Below are 20,881 nucleotides of genomic sequence, written 5' to 3'. Positions count from 1 at the left end.
GTTCAAGTTTATTGCCTTTATTTTTTTGTTTACATTGTTATTAAGAAATACTCTCCAGACCTTCCTTAACCTTACTAAACCCTCCCCAGATGCAACCACTGTTAACAGTTTAGTGTGTCTTCTTCCATCTTAACATGTATGTGTCATGCTTTTCCTGTGTCACCTGTGTGTCTAACACAGGTTGTGATAATATAAACATTCAGTAAGTGTTAATTGAATGTCTGAAATGGTTTGTGCACTATTAATGTTTGCTGTTGTGTAAATCAGAAAAGCTAAGTTTCTGTCTTCTTATCCTAACATTTCAGTGTGAACAGTGATGGACTTAACATGCCTAGACTCATCATCAGTCAACTGAAATGGCTTGACAGAATTGTGGATGGCAAGGTAGGCTTTGGGACTTGCTCTGTCTCTTGGATTTAGAGAGTCTGTTTTCCATGCTTAATCAAACTTTTGGAATTTGCAGTGGTTTTTTTTTTTTTTTCCTTTCCTAAACTGAAAATTCACATTTTTCTATTTATTAGCTTTTTCATCTTTCATAATTTGAGAATCATGGATGTTTCACCCTTTAAATTTCTCCAGAAAAAAAAATATCCTAATTATGATGACTAGATATTTATTAAATAAATATTTGGAAAGAAATTAAGTAGCTTTCAAAGTACACAGATGACTATGTTTTATTTCTCAAAATCAGTGAGATCCCAGACCAACCTATTGCACTGCAAATGTTTAATTTGATTACATATGAGGAAAGTGTTAGTAAGTTTTACAATTATGTGATTTGTTATTAAGCACCTTGGTAAAATTGAATCTGTTTTGAGCCTAGTGTGTAAGGCCTGTTTCTTTCCAGAGTTCTTTAAATCATTCTATTAATTTTTGTTAGGCATTCCAAGGCTAAATCTTTATTTGGAAGAACATGAGTTTTGGAATTCCATGTGGACTGAAATTCTGTATTGTTGTATATTTATTGTTTTGTACTTACTGTGTGTTTTTGGGCAATGCATATCCTCACCTTTTAAAAATGGGAATTGTTGGGGCGCCTCGCTGACTCAATCAGTGCAGCATGTGACTCTTGATCTCTGGGTTGTGAGTTTAAGCCCCATGTTGGGTATGAAGTCTGCTTAAAAAAAAAAAAAAAAAAAAGAATAGGGGTGCCTAGGTGGCTTAGTTGGTTAAGCGGCTGCCTTCAGCTCAGGTCATGATCCCAGGGTCCTGGGATTGGTCCCTGCATCGCATTCCCTGCTCAGCAGGGAGCATGCTTCTCCCTCTCCCTCTTCCTCTGCCTGCTGCTCTGCCTACTTGTGCTCTCTCTCAATCTCTCTGTCAAATAAAATCTTCAAAAAAACCTCGAAAAGTTGAAAAAAAAAAAAAAAGGAATCGTCACACAGACTCCATAGAGTTGTGAAGGTTAAATGAAATAAAGTAGGAGTGGCTAGGTGGCTCATTCGGTTAAGCATTTGCCTTCTGCTTAGGTCATGATCCCAGTTTCCTAAGATATAGCCCCATGTCCTGCTCCTTGCTCAGTGGGGAGTCTGCTTCTCCGTCCACCTGCTCATGCCCTCTCTCTCTTTCTCCCTCTACTCCTTTTCTCTCAAATAAATAAATAAAATCTTAAATGAAGTAAAGTATACAACAGACCCACTAGATGATGTACCATACCATGTGTGAAAATTTCTGGGTCATTAACCTCTGTATTTAGGCTTTGAGTTTGAATGTGTGTACAGGTGCCATATTGTACAAAAATGATTCTGTCTCTACCTTTCATGAGGAGGACATCTTTCTCTGTTCTGGTTAGTGTGCAACAATTCTAATGGTGTCCTCCACTGCAGGATCTCACCACCAAGCTCATGCAGCTGATCAGTATTGCTCCGCTGTACCTGCAGCATGACTTTGTCACCAGCCTTCCTGAGATCCTAGGAGATTCCCAGCATGCTGATGTGGGGAAAGAACTCAGGTGGGTAAGTTCCCACTGTGGGAGCCTTAACTCTGCAGAATGAAAACAGTAGTAGGTCTACGACCATACCACCCTGAACATGCCTGATCTTGTCTAAAAACAATAGTAGTAATGTATTCCTATTTATATAAAAGAGGATGGTATCTGCCTTCCATGAGTAGGTGTGGGATTTGACTTGTTTTTGTAATAATGAATATATATTTGGGTAACCCATCTACTTTTTAAAAAATAGTATAGTGGTTGTGAATATGAAGTTTGCCTTAGGATTAGGCATATAAATTTGGTCTTTGGAGACCTAGACATGATCCATCTGTTTCATTAGCATGTATTCCACCCAGGGAGTCCTCAGTTGTGACTCCATATCCAATCATTTGTGGATCTTACCAAACATCTGCATTCTTTGGTCCCTAAATGATTCATTCTGGTGTACATCACATTGGACCCATTGCTAAGAGCGTTGCTTACTATCATTTACATGAAAAATAGTACTTGGTAGGGCAGTTTATTAAAGAAGGGAGAACAATATCCCTCTGTAGTAGGATTTCTGTTTTAATGCAATTTCCTGCTTACCCTCAAAATAGTTTTTAAAAATTCAGTTTGTAATACTTCCTTTCCTTTAGTTGTCTGCAACACTACCTCCAGAAATGTCCATTGATTTCTTCCCTTTGTGCTTTTGGGTAGGTTGCTCCCTCTGGGTGTAGCAGTATACCACCCACTTTGCCTGCTTAATTCCAGCTTGTCCTTTTACATAGCCTTTTTTTAGACTCCATCACTATTCTCTATTCTCTTCTCCTGTAATGCCTTGCATGTACATGTGTCATACTTCTCATACTTCCCTGTAATTGTTGTAGGTTTTCTTTTTCCTTTTCTCAGGAAGATGTGCCCAACTCAATAGTGGTTTCCTGTGGGTAGTGGATATGGTGAGGAAAGGGCTTCTCTTCTGTTTGAATTTTCTGTAATGAACATGTGGGTTTTTTTAAGATTTTATTTGAGAGAGAGAGCAAGCATGAGTGAGGGGAGGGCAAAGAGAGAGGAAAAAGCAGGCTCCTTGCTGAGCAGGGAACCTGATGTGGGGCTCACTGTCAGGACCCTGAAGTCAGACCTGAGCCAGTCAGATGCTTAACCAACTGAGCCACCCAGATGGCCCAAGCATGTATTTTTTATTTAGATCAAAATAATTTTTAGGGATGCCTGAGAGGCTCAGTCAGTTAAGCATCCTGCCTTTGGCTTAGGTTATGATCCCAGAGTCCTGGGATCCTGGGATTGAGCCCTGCGTAGGGCTCCCTACTCAGTGGGGGGTCTGCTTCTCCCTGTGCCTCTCCCTCTCCCCACTTGCCTATGTGCTTGCTCTCTCTCTTCAAGTAAATAGATAAAATCTTTAAAAAAAATTTTTTTTAATGAAATACGCTACTAACAAGTTTAGTGAGAACTGAGTATGTCCTCTCTTCCCATATTCTGAGTGGTTTTTCTGAGTAATTATCTGCCCAGCTCTGTTAAAAGTTACACAGCTTTTCTCTTTTTGTACCATTCACAGTGACCTTTTAATGGAGAATACTGCACTCACTGTTCCTATCCTGGATGTCCTTTCCAGCCTCCGACTTGACCTGAAGCTCCTGTCTCAGGTAGGAAAGACTCCGCTCTCCAGAAACAGAGCCAGCTTTGTTACCTCCCAGAACTAATGTCAGTCACTTATTGCTATGAAGCAGTTGCGTATAAAGTTTAATTTTGAAATGATGCAGGGGTATCTGGGTGGCTCAGTCGGTTAAGCATCTGCCTTTGGCTTAGGTCGTGATCCCAAAGTCCCAGGATCAAGCTGCATGTCGGATTCCTGCTGAGCAGGGAGTCCGCTTCTCTCTTTCCCTCTGCCCTCCCCTCTGCTCATGTTCTCTCTCTCTCTCTCAAATCTTTAAAAAATTTTTGAAATTATATTGAATGACATTTCATCTCTTTCTTTCTGATGAACTTCATATGCCATAGTATGATGGATTTGCTGCTCTGTTTCAAAGCAGTAAGTTTTAGTGGAAATCTCTATCTTGGATAATATTTCATAGGAATAACAATTTTATGTGTCTTCCTTTAGCCAGTGGAAAATTCAGGCTCTAAATTATAAGATAATAACACTTTTACGTTTATCATCTGTCTGGTTTTTTAAAGATGTTATTTATTAATTTGACAGAGAGAGAGAGAGAGAGAGGATACAAGTAGGCAGAGTGGCAGGCAGAAGAAGAGGAGAAGCAGCCTCTCCGCTGAGCAGGGAGCCCGTCATGGGGCTCTATCCCATGAACTTGGGATCATGACCTGAGCCGAAGGCAGCCGCTTAACTGACCGAGCCACCCAGCTGCCCCAACACCTGTCTGTTTTTGAGGAAACTGTGGCATTAACAATTAAAAGCTTGTAAGTTGGGGGCACCTGGGTGGCTCAGTGGGTTAAGCCTCTGCCTTCAGCTCAGGTCATGGTCTCAGGGTCCTGGAATCGAGCCCCACATCGGGCTCTTTGCTCAGTGAGGAGCCTGCTTCCCCCTCTCTGCCTTCCTGCCTTTCTGCCTACTTGTGATCTCTCTTTCTCTCTCTGTAAAATAAATTAAATAAAATCTTCAAAAAAAAAAAAACTTGTAAGTTGGAATAAAATTGAAAATAAAAAGAGGTGTTTTCCTCCTAAATGACAAGTGAGAAAACTGAATGAGAAAAGTAGATTTTCTGATTTTACCTAACAGGTCAGTCCTAGGTTGAGATATTAACATAGAAATATTTAAGGTTTTTTTGCTTTTTATGTTTAGGTCCGCCAGTTGGTGATGGGTAAGCTGTTATCTGTCAAACTGGACGATTTACCTGTGATAATCAAGTTCATTCTTCATTCTGTAACAGCTGCAGATGCACTTGAGGTACCCTATTATTTCCCAACAAACACCAATTGTATGCTACATCTCTGAGAGAACAGAGTATAGCAGTGGTGTCCTTGTGAAAGTCAGTATGGAAAAGAGACATACCTAGATGAAGATACATCAAGATACAATATTAAAACTATAGCTTCTAATTCTTCCCTGTTCCCAAACCTACTGATGATGCTGCTTAATCCAGATAGTATTCAGGCAATGGAATGGAACTAGCCAGATTTATTGTTGCATATAAGCCATTACACAGTTTTATTTGCTATTTCATTGTAATACCTCAAGGAATTCTGGAATTTTGAAGGGCATGACATACTGTCCTTGCATTAACTATTTTCATCAACTCTCATTTTTAAAATGCCTTGTCTAGGGGCACTCCATAGGTCAGTCAGTAGAGCATGTGACCCTTGATCTTGGAGTTGTGAGTTTGAGCCCCATGTTGTATATAGAGATTACTTAAAAATAAAATCTTAAAAAATAAAAAGCCTTGTTTAACCTTTAGTGATTCTTACTCAGTCTTTCAGGGGATTGTTATGGTTCTATTGAAAGAACGAAGTGTGCCTATCCACTATGAATGAGCAAAACACATAACTTAATGTTTATTTTCCACAGGTAATTTCTGAGCTCCGGGAGAAGTTGGATCTGCAGCATTGTATTTTGCCATCACGGTTGCAGGCTTCCCAAAGCAAGTTGAAAAATAAAGGACAACAAAGGTATAATGTCATTGACAGTTACTACCCTTTTTCTCACATAGGCAAGGCAAGTTTTCTGACATTTATTCTGAAGCCAGGACAGTAGATCTTAATACTTGCAACTAAAGGGGCGCCTGGGTGGCTCAGTGGGTTAAAGCCTCTGCCTTCGGCTCGGGTCATGATCCCAGGGTCCTGGGATCGAGCCCTGCATTGGGCTCTCTGCTCGGCGGGGAGCCTGCTTCCTCCTCTCTCTCTCTGCCTGCTTCTCTGCCTACTTGTGATCTCTGTCTGTCAAATAAATAAATAAAAATCTTAAAAAAAAATACTTGCAACTAAAAATAATGGTAATAATATTGTTTGCATGTATCACTATACAGTGCTTCAAATCATATGTATGTAGTACATGTAAATGTATGTGTATATGTGTACGTGGGCGGGTGGGGTGTATTCTCCAGGCAATTCAGATCATTCTTAGATAGACTGCAGTACAAGTTTATTAGCCATTTTACACATGAGGCTGGCCTTGGAACAGGCACTTGGCTAGTAACAGGAACCCAGGTTTTATAGGTTCCTCTCTGGTAAGTGGAAGAATTATTTTTTTCCCCCTCTGCTGCTTATAGTTCTTCAGGAAATCAAGAAAACAACAGTCAGGACTGTGTTATTCTCCTCTTTGATGTAATAAGGTCAGCTGTTAGATATGAGAAGATCATTTCAGAAGCCTGGATTAAGGTGAGTGAGATCTTCATGACTTTGAACATAGGGAGGGAGTAGGTGGTAATCAGTGATGGATATGTAAGTAAAGGTAGGTGGAAATTAAAGTATTGAAAATCAGTCAAGTAGAAGTGACAGATGATGGTTCCCAGATGGACAGATTGCTTCTCAGGAGAATGGGGCATGCTCAATAAGGTGAAACATGGGGCTCCTGGGTGACTCAGTGGGTTAAGCCTCTGCCTTTGGCTCAGGTCATGATCTCAGGGTCCTGGGATCAAGTCCCGCATGGGCTCTCTGCTCGGAAGGGAGCCTGCTTCCTCCTCTCTCTCTCTGCCTACTTGTGATCTCTCTCTCTGTCAAATAAATAAAATCTTAAAAAAAAAAAAAAAGTAAGGTGAAACATGTTCTACTTATGTGTTATAATACTTTTGTGACCCTTTTTTTTCTAGGCGATTGAAAACACTGCCTCAGTGTCTGAACACAAGGTAAACTCATGATACTATGAATTTTAAGTACTGTGGACTTAAAATTAATTATATGGATAGTTTTCCTTTTCTGTCACTCTCTCCAGTCATCCCTTCTGTGCCTTCTGTAGCATAATAAGCATTAGCTGTCTGGAGAAGATAATCTAGAGGGGATGACTTGCTAGATAGTGTCTCCTACTCATTTTGGCAATGAAATAAACCCAGGCTATCCATAAGGGGAAATATTAACATTCCAAACAAGCACAGTGAGTTGCAGTCCCAAAGAACCAAGTCCCCACAGATGAAGTGAAGACAGGAGTCACTTGGGACATGGGTTGGGTCCCTGTGTCTATCTGATTACCCTTCCTCTGGCAAATGTAATTGTCAAGATAATGGCATTCCATGTTTACTTACCTTTGCCTGTGTCAACCTGGCCAGAGTGAGTCAAATAGTCCATCCATTCACTGTCAAGGCAGCAGTACTGAATCTGTCTTAATTATGGAAATTTTTTCTTCTGTGAGAAGCCAGATGATTGTGTTTCTTATGTACTACTTGGTTCCCATTAAGGATTTTCCATTAGTTGGAATCTGTTTTGTTTTGTGAGGTTCTGTCAGATTATCCAGTTGTTGGGTGGCTATTTTAAAAGCTTTTACAATAGTGAATTAAACAATGAAAAACTCAGTTTTTTGGGGAAGGATCAAAATACCCTAATACAACTCTTTCTTTTTTCATTTTTGCATAATGGTTGGCCACCTATATACCTGTTTTCTCTGTTTTTACAGATTTCTAATTATTATGTAATTTTTGCATTCTGATTTTTTTCTCTTGACATTATATCATAAACATTTTATATGCTTCTACAATGTCTTTATATATATGTATATTTTTAAAATATACATATTTATGATACCCAATGAGATACCCAAGAACCCAGTGAGCGGCTTGAATTCACATTCCTGAGATCATGACCTGAGCCAAAATCAGGAGTCAGACACTTAACTGACTAAGCTACCCAGGTGCCCCATTATTTATTTTATAACAGGAAAATCCTTTTTTTTTAAAGATTTTATTTAATTTTTTAATTTTTTATTTTTTTTAAAGATTTTATTTATTTGACAGAGATCACAAGTAGGCAGAGAGGCAGGTAGAGAGAGAGGAAGGGAAGCAGGCTCCCTGCTGAGCAGAGAGCCCGATGCGGAGCTCGATCCCAGGACCCTGGGATCATGACCTGAGCTGAAGGCAGAGGCTTTAACCCACTGAGCCACCCAGGCGCCCCAAGATTTTATTTTTAAATAATCCCTCTACCCAATGTGGGGCTTGAAATTAGAGCCAAGATTAAGAGTTGTGTGCTCTACTGACTAAACCCCCCTGCCTCTGGTAACTACTAATCTGTTGTGTCAATGAATTCAGTTTTTTGTGTGTTTTGTTTTGTTGTTTCTTTATCTTATAAGTTCCACATATAAGCAGGATCGTAAGGTATTTGTCTTTGTCTGACTTAGTTCACTTAGCATAATACCCTCAAGATCTGTCCATATTGTTACAAATGGCAAGATTTCATTCTTTATTGGCTGAATAATATTCCAGTGTGTGTCTGTGTGTGTCTAGGTAGGTGTGTGTTTGTGTGTGTCTGTGTACTTCCACATTTGCTTTTCACTTAGGTTGCTTCCATGTCTTCGTTATTGTAAGTAATGTACAGGGATCATAGGAGTGCAGATATTTTGTCGAATTAATTTTTAGTTATTTTGAAAAAATACCCAGAAGTAGAATTTCTGGATCACATGATATTTCTACTTTTAATTTTTTGAGGAACCTCCATACTGTTTTCCATAGGGGCTACACCAATTTACATTCCACCAGCAATGCACAAGGGTTCCCTTTCTCTACATCTTCAACATCACTTATTGTCTCTTGTCTTTTTTTAATGATAGCCATTTTGACATGTATGAGGTGATATCTCATTGTGATTTACATTCCTGATGATTAGTGATGTTGAACATCTTTTCATGTGTCTTTTGGCCATTTGTATGTCTTTGAGAAAATGTCTGTTCAGATCTAGGCCCAGGGGTACCTGGGTGGCTCAGTCTGAGCTTAACTCAGTGCTTAAGTGTCCGCTCTTGATTTCATTTCAGGCATGATCTCAGAGATGGAGGCCCATGTCAGGCTCTCTCTTCCTCTACCCTTCCCCCAACCCACCATTCGTGCTTGCTGTCTCTAAAATGAAAAAATTTCAAGAAGATCCTTGGTGGGCAGGGGTGCCTGGGTGGGTCAGTCATTAGGCATCTGCCTTTGGCTCAGGTCCTGGGCTCAAACCCTCCATCAGGATTCTGCAGGGAGCCCACTTCTCCCTCTCCCACGCCCCCTGCTTGTGTACCCTCTTTCTCTGTCAAACAAATAAAATTAAAGTCTTTAAAAATGAAAAATAAAAAGAAACATAAAAAAAAAAATCCCAGGGTGCCTGGGTGGCTCAGTGGATTAAAGCCTCTGCCTTCAGCTCGGGTCATGATCCCAGGGTCCTGGGATCGAGCCCCACATCGGGCTCTCTGCTCTGCGGGGAGCCTGCTTCCTCCTCTCTCTCTGTCAGCCTCTCTGCCTACTACTTGTGATCTCTGTCAAATTAAAAAAAAAAAAAAATCTTAAAAAAGAAAAAAAATCCTTGGTGGGGCACCTTGGTGGCTCAGTCAGTTAAGCATCTGCCTTCAGCTCAGGTCATGATCCCAGGGTCTTGGGATTGAGTCCTGTGTCAGGCTCCCTGCTCTGTGGCGAGCCTGCTTCTCCCTCTGCTTGCAGCTCCCCCTGCTTGTGCATGCACCCTCTCTCTCTCTCAAATAAATAAATATCTATGGGCGCCTGGGTGGCTCACTGGGTTAAAGCCTCTGCCTTCGGCTCGGGTCATGATCCCAGGATCCTGGGATCGAGCCCCACATCGGGCTCTCTGCTCTGCGGGGAGCCTGCTTCCTCCTCTCTCTCTGCCTGCCTCTCTGCCTACTTGTGATCTCTATCTGTCAAATAAATAAATAAAATCTTAAAAAAAAAAATCTATAAAAAAAAGAAATTCTCGATCCGTCTTTTAAATTGGATTGTTTAGTGTTTTGCTGTTGAGTTGTGTGAGCTCTGAATAGTTGTTTTTATTTTTGTGCTGCTTGACTTTTTTTTAACCTTCTTTTTCTTTTTTAAACTAGGTAAAAATTCTTTATGCTGATAATACATGAAAGAAACAAATTTACAAATATAAACAAACATATACAATCAACTAATTACAGTGAATAAATACCGAGTTATTGTGACAGATGATCTTGCTCTATAACCTTCTTCTTTTTAAAACATATTTAATACAAGCTAATTGTGGAGATAAAACCCCACAAGGAATCTAAAAAATGTTAAAATGTTAAAAATGTTAAAAAGGTTTTCTTCACTCTCTGTTCCATTCTTCATGGATAATTCTTCCAGACTTTTTTCCTATTCATATACAAGCTGTATGTGTATGTGAGTGCAGGCATTCTAACTCTTACATTTAAACATATTTATGTATATTGTGTTTACAAAAATAAATCTTACTATTATTATTGTCTTGTAGGTTGCTTTTTTTTTTTAAACTTCACAATGTTGTGAGTGTCTGTCAAAAAATGTAGTCTAGCTCATTCATTTTAAAGATTTTATTTATTTATTTGACAGAGAGATCACAAGTAGGCAGAGAGGCAGGCAGAGAGAGAGAAGGGAGAGAGAAGGGGGAAGCAGGCTCCCTCCTGAGCAGAGAGCCTAATGCGGGGCTCTATCTCAGGACCCTGAGATCATGACCCGAGCCTAAGGCAGAGGCTTAACCCACTGAGCCACCCAGGCACCCCTAGCTCATTCATTTTAATGGCTGTATAATATTCTAAAAATGACTGTCAGAATTTTATTTTTTTCATATTGACAGGCATTTACAGTCTTTCCAATTTTTCAGAAAGTAGTTTTCCTAATAATGAAATAAATCCTGAGGTTAGCAAGTGATTTTTCTTTAATAAATATATAGATCTTCAGAGTTTTTCCTGTAATAATATTACTTCAGCTTATATTCCATTGTTTTCATAAAGATAATAGTGGTTAATAGTTATAGCACTTTATTTCTCTGAAAAAATTTGTGGGTTTTGTGACAAAAAAAAAAATGTAGATACTCCCATGGGAGTGTGTTGAGCAAGTAAGTATCACCCCTTCTGTGTTTTCATGGGAAAAAGTTGTGAGCTGCTATTTCACAACAATAAATGTACTGATTTATTAAATTATTTCTCTGCTGTCATTTTTGTTGACAATAGACTTTTGACTTGGCAATGCTTCTCATCATCTATAGCACCAACACTCAGACAAAGAAGTACATTGAGAGGGTGCTAAGAAATAAGATTCGATCAGGCTGCTTTCAAGAACAGCTGCTGCAGAGTACATTCTATATTCATGACTTGGTAAGTGACAGAGAATTAGCAACATTAGTCTGAAAGTTATAGAGAAGTCATTTTTAACCTTTCTTATTCAGTGTGGAAATCTTGACAATACCTTGCCTTTGCTGGATGTTGACTTTTTGACAGCTCAGTATGTTTTCAAAACATAATACGATTCTTACTTACCTTGATCGAGATGTTATACTGTTAATAAAACCAACCCAAGACTGGTGTCTCATCTTTTTAGAAAAAAGGTGACAAAATTGATTTATGTTGAACTGATTAAACTCAAGCCCCCAATTTTTTTTTTATAGGAAATGTTTTAGTTCAGGTCTTCTAATTTTACATTCTTGTATAACTTGATTTTTAACTTAAAATGGAAGGCTTTGTAGCTCCCATATGAAAGTTTCTTCATGTTAGTTTCAGCCCATTGTTCAAGCTCATTGAGACTTTCAAATCTTAACTTTGCATTAATCATTTTAATTACCTAGCCCTTTGTGGTCCGTCCGTAGCTTTGACAAACTTGCTTCTATATCCTGTTCTAAGCAGTTTTTAAAAACCCTGAGCAAAACAGGACCAGAAGAATGCTAATAGAGATATAATTATGTAATCTTTTGAACCATCCCTATTTGGCCATGTGACTCTTGGGTGATTTTTTTCTGTTGAAATATAAACCATTTGATTAGAATTTTATAAATTTAAGAGCAGTATTTTCTGGTGAATTTTTCAGGATATTAATAGTATATACCTTCTTAAAAAGCTAGATAACCAGTAGTTTGGGGCTTGACTTAGGTGCTAATGAGAATATACTATTGGCTCTTAAGATTTTATATTTAGAAATGGATTTAATGTTTCTATTATTTTATCTTACAGTCCTTTCTGTGCTTATTTCTGGCAATAATATGTGTTTTGGGTTATAATTTTCCAGAAGGCAGAAATCATATATAATTATTTTAAAGATTTATTTATTTATCTTAGGGAGTGGGGGCAGAGGAAGAGGGAGATGCCCAAGCAGACTGTGCTAAATGTGGGGCCCAATGTAGGGCTCAGTCTCACGACCCTGAGATCATGACCAGAGCCAAAACCAAGAGTTGGATACCTAACCGACTGTGCCACCCAGGTGCCCCATATATAATTTTTTATTGCCTTTTCCTCAGCAAAGCATTATACCCAATTCAGGGCTTAATTTAAGATTTTTTTTATCTATTGTGATGGTATCAATAAAGAAACTGGACTTAAACTGGTTATTTACTTTGGGTCCATTAATGTCCATCTTCTGCCCAGTTGCTAAGACATGATCAGTTCTCTTTTTGATCTCAGAAGAAATCAATTTAATTGGTATTGAACCTTATAGATTGATTTCAAATCATAACCAAGGTAGAGCAGACCCAGTATATCCCCAGGGAGGTAGTATGATTGAGTGAGGATATTGGGATTCAGAAGATCTGGATTTAAGGGGCGCCTGGGTGGCTCAGTTGGTTAAGCGTCTGCCTTTGGCTCGGGTTGTGATCCTGGAGTTCTGGGATTGAGCCCTGCCTCAGGCTCCCTGCTCAGCAGGGGATCTGCTTCTCCCTCTCCCTATACTCCTCGACGACTTGTGCTCTATCCCTCTCTCTCTCTCAAAAAAAAAAAAAAAAAAAGAAAAGAAAAAAAGAAGATCTGGATTCTAGTCCCAAATTGGGCAGATAGGAACAATGCTATTAGGCTTATAATTTAACTTCTTCAGCTTCCAGGTCACTTCTTATCCATACATTGAATCCCATTGATCCTAAGCAAAAACTCAGAATGATGAAAGATAATTTTGAGTAAAACAAAGATTATGTTACCTTAAGTTAAATTGAGAATTGGTGAGGAGAACTCTGATATCCTATAAGGGTCAGCAAGTCTTGGTTCTGTAATAACTAAATTTCTCCCACAGCTTTTTTTTTTTTGTCTCCTCTTTACCCCCTTAAGGTCCTTAAGGATATTTGCCCATCTATTCTGTCATTGGCGCAGTGTTTGTTGCACTCCCTCGACCAGAGTATCATTTTGTTTGGCAGTCTCCTATACAAATATGCATTTAAGTTTTTTGACACTTACTGTCAGCAGGTATGTCGAAATATTTATTTTGGAAAGGAGGGAACAGGAAGAAATACAATTCCAAGTGACTTGCATGTAATATGATGTTTATTTCTTGTTGGTTGGAAGACATTGAAGGAAAAAGAACTCTGAAACTGGGAGTTGGGAAAACTTCATTCTAGTCCTAGTCTTAATAAAATAAGGGACACTGTTCTTCTATCTTTGCATTTTGAGGTCTAAAATTATCTGACTTGAAAATGAAGGTCCATATCCAGTCTATTTTTTTTTTAAGACTTTATTTATTTATTTGACAGAGAGATCACAAGTAGGCAGAAGCCAGCAGAGAGAGGGGGAAGCAGGCTCCCTGCTGAGCAGAGAGCCCAATGAAGGGCTCGATCCTAGGACCCTGAGATCATGACCTGAGCTGAAGGCAGAGGCTTAACCCACTGAGCCACCCAGGTGCCCCCACATCCAGTCTGTTTTAAATAAACCATGATTAAAAGGGCTGGGGTTATCGGGCAGCTTTCATAGTATACAGAAAGAGCAATTTTAAAATTTAGCTGCACATGATCAGCTGCCAGTTGATCCTGGAGTTGTTCTCTAGAAAAAATTGTGGAGAAAAACAAATGAAGGGGAAATGCCTGAGGGCGTAACCCTATTCTCATGAACATGAGACATAAAATTTAATAGCGCATATCCAGAGAGGGGAGGCTCTACTTGTGGAAAGTGATTATGAAATCAACAGAGTGTCTTACTTTGTATTTTTTTGTACATGCTAAACATACTATTAACAATGTCAAAACATTTTAATGGAACTTGTAAAAATAAAGACAAAATTTTAAAAATTTAAAGCAGGGCATGAGCTAGCTGCTGCAGTTGAGAAAACAATATGATTCAGTATGGAGCAGCAGTATAAAGGAAAGGGAGAATGGCATACAAGATATTTTTCTGGAACCATCTTAATGTCCTAGAGATACTATCATGGCTCATGTTTGCTTGAAACATGCAAGTCTAACCTGTAAAAACCTTTAAAACCTTGAGCTTCTTGAGTTCCATCTTTTTTTTTTTTTTTTTTTTTTAAGATTTTATTTTTAAGGGGCACCTGGCTGGCTCAGTCGTTAAGCATCTACCTTTGGCTCAGGTCATGATCCCAGGGTCCTGGCATCAAGCCCCATATCAGGCTCCCTGCTCAGCAGGAAGCCTGCTTCTTCTCCCTCTTCTGCTCCCCTGCCTGTGTTCCCTCTCTCACTGTGTCTTTCTCTGTCAAATAAATAAATACAATCTTTGAAAAAAAAAAAAAAAGGATTTTATTTTTAAGTATCTCTGTACCCAACATGGGGCTCAAACCCACAACTGAGAGATCAAGAGTCACATGCTGCAACTGAGCCAGCCAGGCTCCCTGTGTTCATCTTTTTAGTAAATTTTAACAGATTAAGTACAACCATAGCTTAAAGGGTAGTATTTTACCCATATGAAAAAAGAGACTATGCCAGGGAGCAAAAGCAGGAGGGCTTACATAGTGCTCCCTGATAAATATTAGGAAATAAGTCAGGAGTAGATGGTTGTGTAATTAGATGGACATAATCCTCAACCTCCTGAAAACAACATTAATGAAAAGTACATAATAGAATTAGACAATAGGATAGGGTAGGTTGAGATTAGAATGGTCTCAAGCATTAACCCTTTCAAGATGGCCATGTCATATTTTCATTCACACTATCCTGTTGACGCTTTACCGTGTAGGAAGTAGTTGGTGCCCTAGTGACTCATATCTGCAGCGGGAATGAAGCTGAAGTTGATACTGCATTGGATGTCCTCCTGGAGTTGGTAGTTCTAAACCTTTCTGCTATGAGGCTGAATGCTGTGTTTGTGAAGGTATGTGTCCCTCCGGTGACATATTTTGAGTCCTTTTTCTTTCTTGCATGTATTTGAGAGATATCTGGCATCTGTTAATTAGCAGCAATTTAATTTGTGTTCTAGATATTGAGCACTACAATTGGTGGGAGGGGGTGGGAAGGAGGTGGGGTAATGGGCAAATAATAGGAAAAAAGATAACTCATTTATGTTTGTATGAATGCATTCAGCAAATACTTCTTTGTACCTATATGCAGGCTCTATTCTGGGTGCTCTGTATATAAGACTTAGTTCTTGCCTTTGGTGATAGTAAAACACATAAACAAGTCACTGTAGCTACAACATGAGAAATCCCTAGAAAGATTAAGTGCTATAGATGCACCAGCGTAAGAATAATTTGGCCTAGGAAACTGGGTACTTCTTCAAGTACTACTACTTCTTCAAAGAGTAGATTTGAGCAATTCTTGAAGTTTGAGCATGGTTCAATAAGAGAAAATACAGGAAGTGCATCTAGGCAGAGGACAGTTTAAACAGAAGCAAATTGGCATCCAGGTCCATGGTATACCTGAAGGAAGTAGACTAGCATGGTTGGCAAATGGGACATATGGTGAGAAGTGGTGGGAGGTGAGCCTAGGAAGACATAGGACAATGTCACATTATGAAGGGTCTCAAATACCATGCTCAAGAGTTTCAGCTTGATTTTATAGACCGTAGAGAGCTATCGCAGACTTTTCACAGGGGGTTGACAGAATCAGGTCTGGGCTTTGAAAGGTAGTTGTAGGTCATGTTATCCCCATATCAGGGATGAGAAAGCTGAGGTTTTGCCCAGTGTTAAAAAGTAAGTTTTTCCCTTGTGACTGCTTCCACATCTGTAGAAAAAGAATAAGTAATTCATGGCATGGAAACCAGAAGGGACGTTATGATAAGCAGTAAGGTCAGAGATGTAACTTTTGGCAGAGCACTGTTTTCACTAAGAAGGGAAGGATGAAGAAGAATAGGGAGAACGAGGAGTTATGTTAGGATGACTAACCCTTTGTGTTCTGGGCACAGCTTGAGAGAACATGAGCTTTTGTGGCTATCCGGATGCTTCTTATGCCTCTTACAAGGATTTTAATTTTTTTATTTGATGGAGGAAGATATCAGTGGCTAACCTTATTGTTGGCATTTTTTTTTTCCATAGGGCATTTTAGATTATCTGGATAATATGTCCCCTCAGCAGATACGAAAACTCTTCTATATTCTCAGCACACTGGCATTTAGCAAACAGCATGAAGCCAGCAGTCACATCCAGGTAACAGGCAGTGTGTTGAGAAACCTTTAAAACTTTAAACTTCTTTAATTGAAATTCACTGAGGGGCACCTGGGTGGCTCAGAGGGTTAAGCCTCTGCCTTCGGCTCAGGTCATGATCTCGGGGTCTTGGGATCGAGCCCCGCGTCTGGCTCTCTGCTCAGCGGGGAGCCTGCTTCCTCCTTTCTCTCTGCCAGTCTCTCTGCCTACTTGTGATCTCTGTCTGTCAAATGAATAAATAAAAAAAATCTTTAAAAAAAAAAAAATTCACTGAACATAATTACAGCTCAGACCATGGCTGTGTACTTGATTTCTATTAGTACACGGGCTAGAATAATTATGTTCAGACATTAAGTGTCTGTTGTGTACCAAACATTGAGATGGTAGGTATATTAGACCTTCTACCCTCAAATAGCTTAGTCTATTAGGGTAGAAATGTGTCTGTAATCAGCTGAATAGGGAACTGAGTAAGAAAAGCTCTTCAGGGGGCCCCTTGGTGGCTCAGACGGTTAAGCGTCTGCCTTCAGCTCAGGTCATGATCCCAGGATCCTGGGATCAAGCCCCACATCAGGCTCCCTGCTCAGCCGGAAGCCTGCATCTCCTCTCCCACTCCCCCTCCTTGTGTTCCCTCTCTCACTGTCTCTGTATCAAATAAATAAATAAAATCTTAAAAAAAAAAAAAAAGAGAAGAGAAGCTATTCAGGTTCTATACTGAGTGCTGTGGGGACACAGAACGTTGCCTTGTTTTCTAGGGAACCTCTACATCTAATGTGAACTTATCTGGGCTTGCTTTCATTGGTGGTCACCATTTGCTGAGAAAGTCAGGCAAAGGGACTAAAACAAGAGATTGCGTTGCAATCAGAAGTTGTTGCTCTTTTGTATCTTTAGTGCCACCCTGTGGCAGTAATCCATACTGGACTGTAACTTTGAACAACCAACACCTTTTGTTAATTAAAAAAAAAAAAAGGAGGGGGGCTAGGTAATATACAGCACAAAATTCAAAAGGTATAAGACATGGTGAAAAATGAGTCTTACCCTTCTCAGTCTTCCAGGCATCTGGTTCTCTAAAGGCAATCACTTTCTGAGTTTGTCATGAGACATTTCTATCCTCCTGAGATGTCCTGAGCATTTACAAATTTGTTTATACCTTTCTGCTTTCTACCTTATAGCTTTCTGAGATGTTCTGAGCATTTAGCAAATTTGTATTTACCTATATTCCACTCCTTCTCCTTTTGTTCTGCATCTATCTTTCATTTAGCAGTATATTTTGGAGATGGCTTCGCATCAGTAATATAGAGCTACATCATTATTTTATTTTTTAATTATTGTAAAATATGCATAACAAATTTTACTACGTTAACCATTTTTTTTTTAAAGATTTTATTTATTTATTTGTCAGAGAGAGTGAGCACAGGCAGACAGAGTGGCAGGCAAAGGCAGAGGGAGAAGCAGGCTCCCTGCTGAGCAAGGAGCCAGATGTGGGACTCGATCCCAGGACACTGGGATCATGACCTGAGCCAAAGGCAGCCGCTTAACCAACTGAGCCACTCAGGCGTCCCTCCATTAACCATTTTTATGTGGCATTAAGTTCATTAAGAATGTTGTGCAACTCTTACCATTATTTATATCCAGAACTTTTTGTCATCCCAAACAGAAACTCTACCCACTTAGCAATAACTCCCTATTTCCCTTCCTCCAGCCACTGGTTACCTCCAATCTATTTCCTGTCTCTGAATTTGCCTGTTCTGGGTACCTCATTTAAATAGTCATATGAGGGACACCTGGGTGGCTCAGTCAATTAAGCATCCTCCCTTTGATTTCGGCTCAGGTCACGATCTCAGGGTTATAAGATTGAGCACTGCATTGGGCTCCCTGGTGGGCATGGAACCTGCTTAAAATTCTCTGTCTCCCTCTCTAAAAAAAAAAAATAATAATAATAATAGAATTTAAATTTCAAAAATAGTCATACAAAGGGTGGCTGGGTGGTTCAGTGGGTTAAGCCTCTGCCTTTGGCTCAGATCATGATCTCGGGGTCCTGGGATTGAGCCCTGCATCGGACTCTCTGCTCAGCAGGGAGTCTGCTTCACCCTCTCTCTCTCTGTCTGCCTCTCTGCCTACTTGTGATCTCTGTCTGTCAAATAAATAAATAAAATCTTTAAAAAAAAAACTTAAAAAAAATAGTTATACTATATTTATCCTATTCTGTTTGGTTTATGTCACTTAGCATTATCTGTTCAGGGTTCATCCATGGTGTAAGATATATCAAACTTCATTCCTTTTTATAAAAAACCTAACTAGCATTCCATTGCATGTATATACCACATTTAATTTGTACATTCATTTATTGATGGACAGTGACCTTTTTTCACCTTTTGGCTATTGTGAATTGTGCTGCTGTGACCACTGGTATGCAAGGATCTGTTTGAGTCCCTATTTTCAATTCTTTGAGGTCTATGTCTAGGAGTGGAATTGCTAAGTTATATGTTGATTCTGTGTTTAATATTTTGAGGAACCATCAAACCATTTTCTCAGCAGCTGCACCATTTTATGGGTCCACAAACAATTGAGGGCTCCACAGTTTTACAACCTCACCAACACTTATTTTCCATTTCTTAGCTATAACCATCCTACTGGGTGTGAAGTGTTGTCTCACTGTGGTTTTGATTTGCATTTCCCTAAAGACTAATGATGTTGAACATCTTACTATTTGCTCATTAGTCATTTGAATATCTTATCTGGGAAAATGTCTATTCATGTCCTTTGTTCTTTTTTTTTTTTTTTTAATCAGTTGCTTTTTTGTTGTTGTTGATGTATAGGGATCCTTTATACTTCCTGGGTATTGTCCCTTATCAGACACATGATGGGCAAATATTTTCTCCCATTCTATGCATTGTCTTTTTACTCCTGGAGTTTTGATGAAGCCCCAGTTTATCTGTTTTTGTTTTGTTTTGTTTTTACCTGCTCTTTAGGTGTCATACTTAGGTAAAACCTTTCTCCAATTCAAAGTCACGAAGATTTTTCCCTTTGTTTTCTTTTAAGAGTCTTATAGTTTTAGCTCTTAAATTTAGGTTGTTGATTCACTTGAGTTAATTTTTGTATACTGCTAAAGGTAAGGGTTCTGTTTCATTTCATGTATGTGTGGGTATCCAATTTTTTCAGCACTTTTATTGAAAAGACTGTACTTTCCGCTTTGAATTATCTTAGCATCCATGATCACTTGACCATGTATGTGAGGGTTTATTTATGGACTTGGTGTGTATATGCTTCCTATGCAGGTGGCACACTATTTTAATTACTGTAGCTTTTATAGTAATTTTTAAATTGAAAGAGTATAATAATTTAAATATTAAAATTTGAAAGAACATATTTATTCTTTTGCAAGGTTGTTTTGGCTATTTGGGGTCCCTTGAAATTCCATATGAATTTTAGCATGAGTTTTTCCTCCATCTATAAAAAATTCTGTTGTGATTTTAGTAAGAATTACAAAGAATGTGCCTGTCACTTTGAGTATTATCATCATCTTAACAATATTAAGCCTTCCAATTCACAAACATGGGATATCTTTCCATTTATTTAGGTCTTCTTTAATATTTTTCAGCATTGCTTTATAGTTTTAATGTACAAGTCTTTTGCCTCTTTGGTTAATTTACCTAGGTATTTTTTTCTGTTTCATGATTTTGTTGAGTATCCAACAACATTACAATAATTCACATATCCTTATCAAGCAAGTATCACAATAGGACATCTTTTAATTTGTCTCTCATCCTTACAAAAGCCTTCCCCATTTTATAGATGAAAAAATTGAGACTCAGAGATGAAATGACTTGCCAAAAGCCACATAATAAATGATAGATCCCTTGGTATTGTATGTGTTTTGGCTCCAGTATCTACAGGCTCTTTTGTTGACTATTCCAGCATCTTCAGCTTTTTCTACCATGTCTTCCTTGCAGGATGACATGCACCTGGTGATACGAAAGCAGCTCTCTAGCACCATATTCAAATACAAACTCATTGGTATTATTGGTGCTGTCACCATGGCTGGCATCATGGCAGCTGACAGGTATGTATGGAAATTCTGACTTCTGTGGCTCAAGATCAATTAATCAAGTTGCCACCTTACAAATGAAGTGTTACATTGTGTAGACTGTGTTATAATGGTAAACATTAAGCCCATAATAAGAGAAGTAAACAAATGTTTGTTACGACTTTTCCATTTTCCCTTTTTTTTTTTTTTTTATTTTTGTTTATTTATTTGACAGAGAAAGAGATCACAAGTAGGCAGAGAGGCAGGCAGAGAGAGAGGAGGAAGCAAGCTCCCCGCTGAGTAGAGAGCCCGATATGGGGCTCCATCCCAGGACCCTGGGATCGTGACCTGAGCTGAAGGCAGAGGCTTTAACCCACTGAGCCACCCAGGCACCCCTCCATTTTCCCTTCTAATCTTGACTGTATATACCACGTATAATTTTTACAGAATGTGATCGTAATCATTACAGTCTGATGGTTAAAAACTATGGATTGCTAATAAATAAAGTAATAGAAATGTTTCCACAAGAGAGGAACCCTG

At 39.0% G+C, this 20,881-nt stretch overlaps 1 protein-coding gene across 4 annotated transcripts in view; it reads left to right on the top strand.

The window, feature by feature from the left end:
* FANCD2 (FA complementation group D2) overlaps positions 1–20,881 on the top strand; it is a 61,998-nt gene that overhangs the window by 10,656 nt on the left and 30,461 nt on the right. For all 4 annotated transcript variants that reach the window (XM_047745016.1, XM_047745026.1, XM_047745007.1 and 1 more), the window contains 12 exons: positions 306–384; positions 1,827–1,951; positions 3,486–3,573; positions 4,728–4,832; positions 5,451–5,551; positions 6,151–6,259; positions 6,691–6,726; positions 10,998–11,141; positions 13,071–13,205; positions 14,919–15,050; positions 16,210–16,320; positions 20,268–20,377. In XM_047745016.1, coding sequence (XP_047600972.1) covers positions 306–384; positions 1,827–1,951; positions 3,486–3,573; positions 4,728–4,832; positions 5,451–5,551; positions 6,151–6,259; positions 6,691–6,726; positions 10,998–11,141; positions 13,071–13,205; positions 14,919–15,050; positions 16,210–16,320; positions 20,268–20,377 — 1,275 coding nt within the window. The remainder of the gene's footprint in view (positions 1–305; positions 385–1,826; positions 1,952–3,485; positions 3,574–4,727; positions 4,833–5,450; positions 5,552–6,150; positions 6,260–6,690; positions 6,727–10,997; positions 11,142–13,070; positions 13,206–14,918; positions 15,051–16,209; positions 16,321–20,267; positions 20,378–20,881) is intronic.

The sequence above is a fragment of the Lutra lutra genome, chromosome 1 (genome assembly GCF_902655055.1).
Source record: "Lutra lutra chromosome 1, mLutLut1.2, whole genome shotgun sequence".
Lineage (NCBI taxonomy): Eukaryota > Metazoa > Chordata > Mammalia > Carnivora > Mustelidae > Lutra > Lutra lutra.
This window is presented reverse-complemented; position numbering and strand designations above follow the sequence as displayed.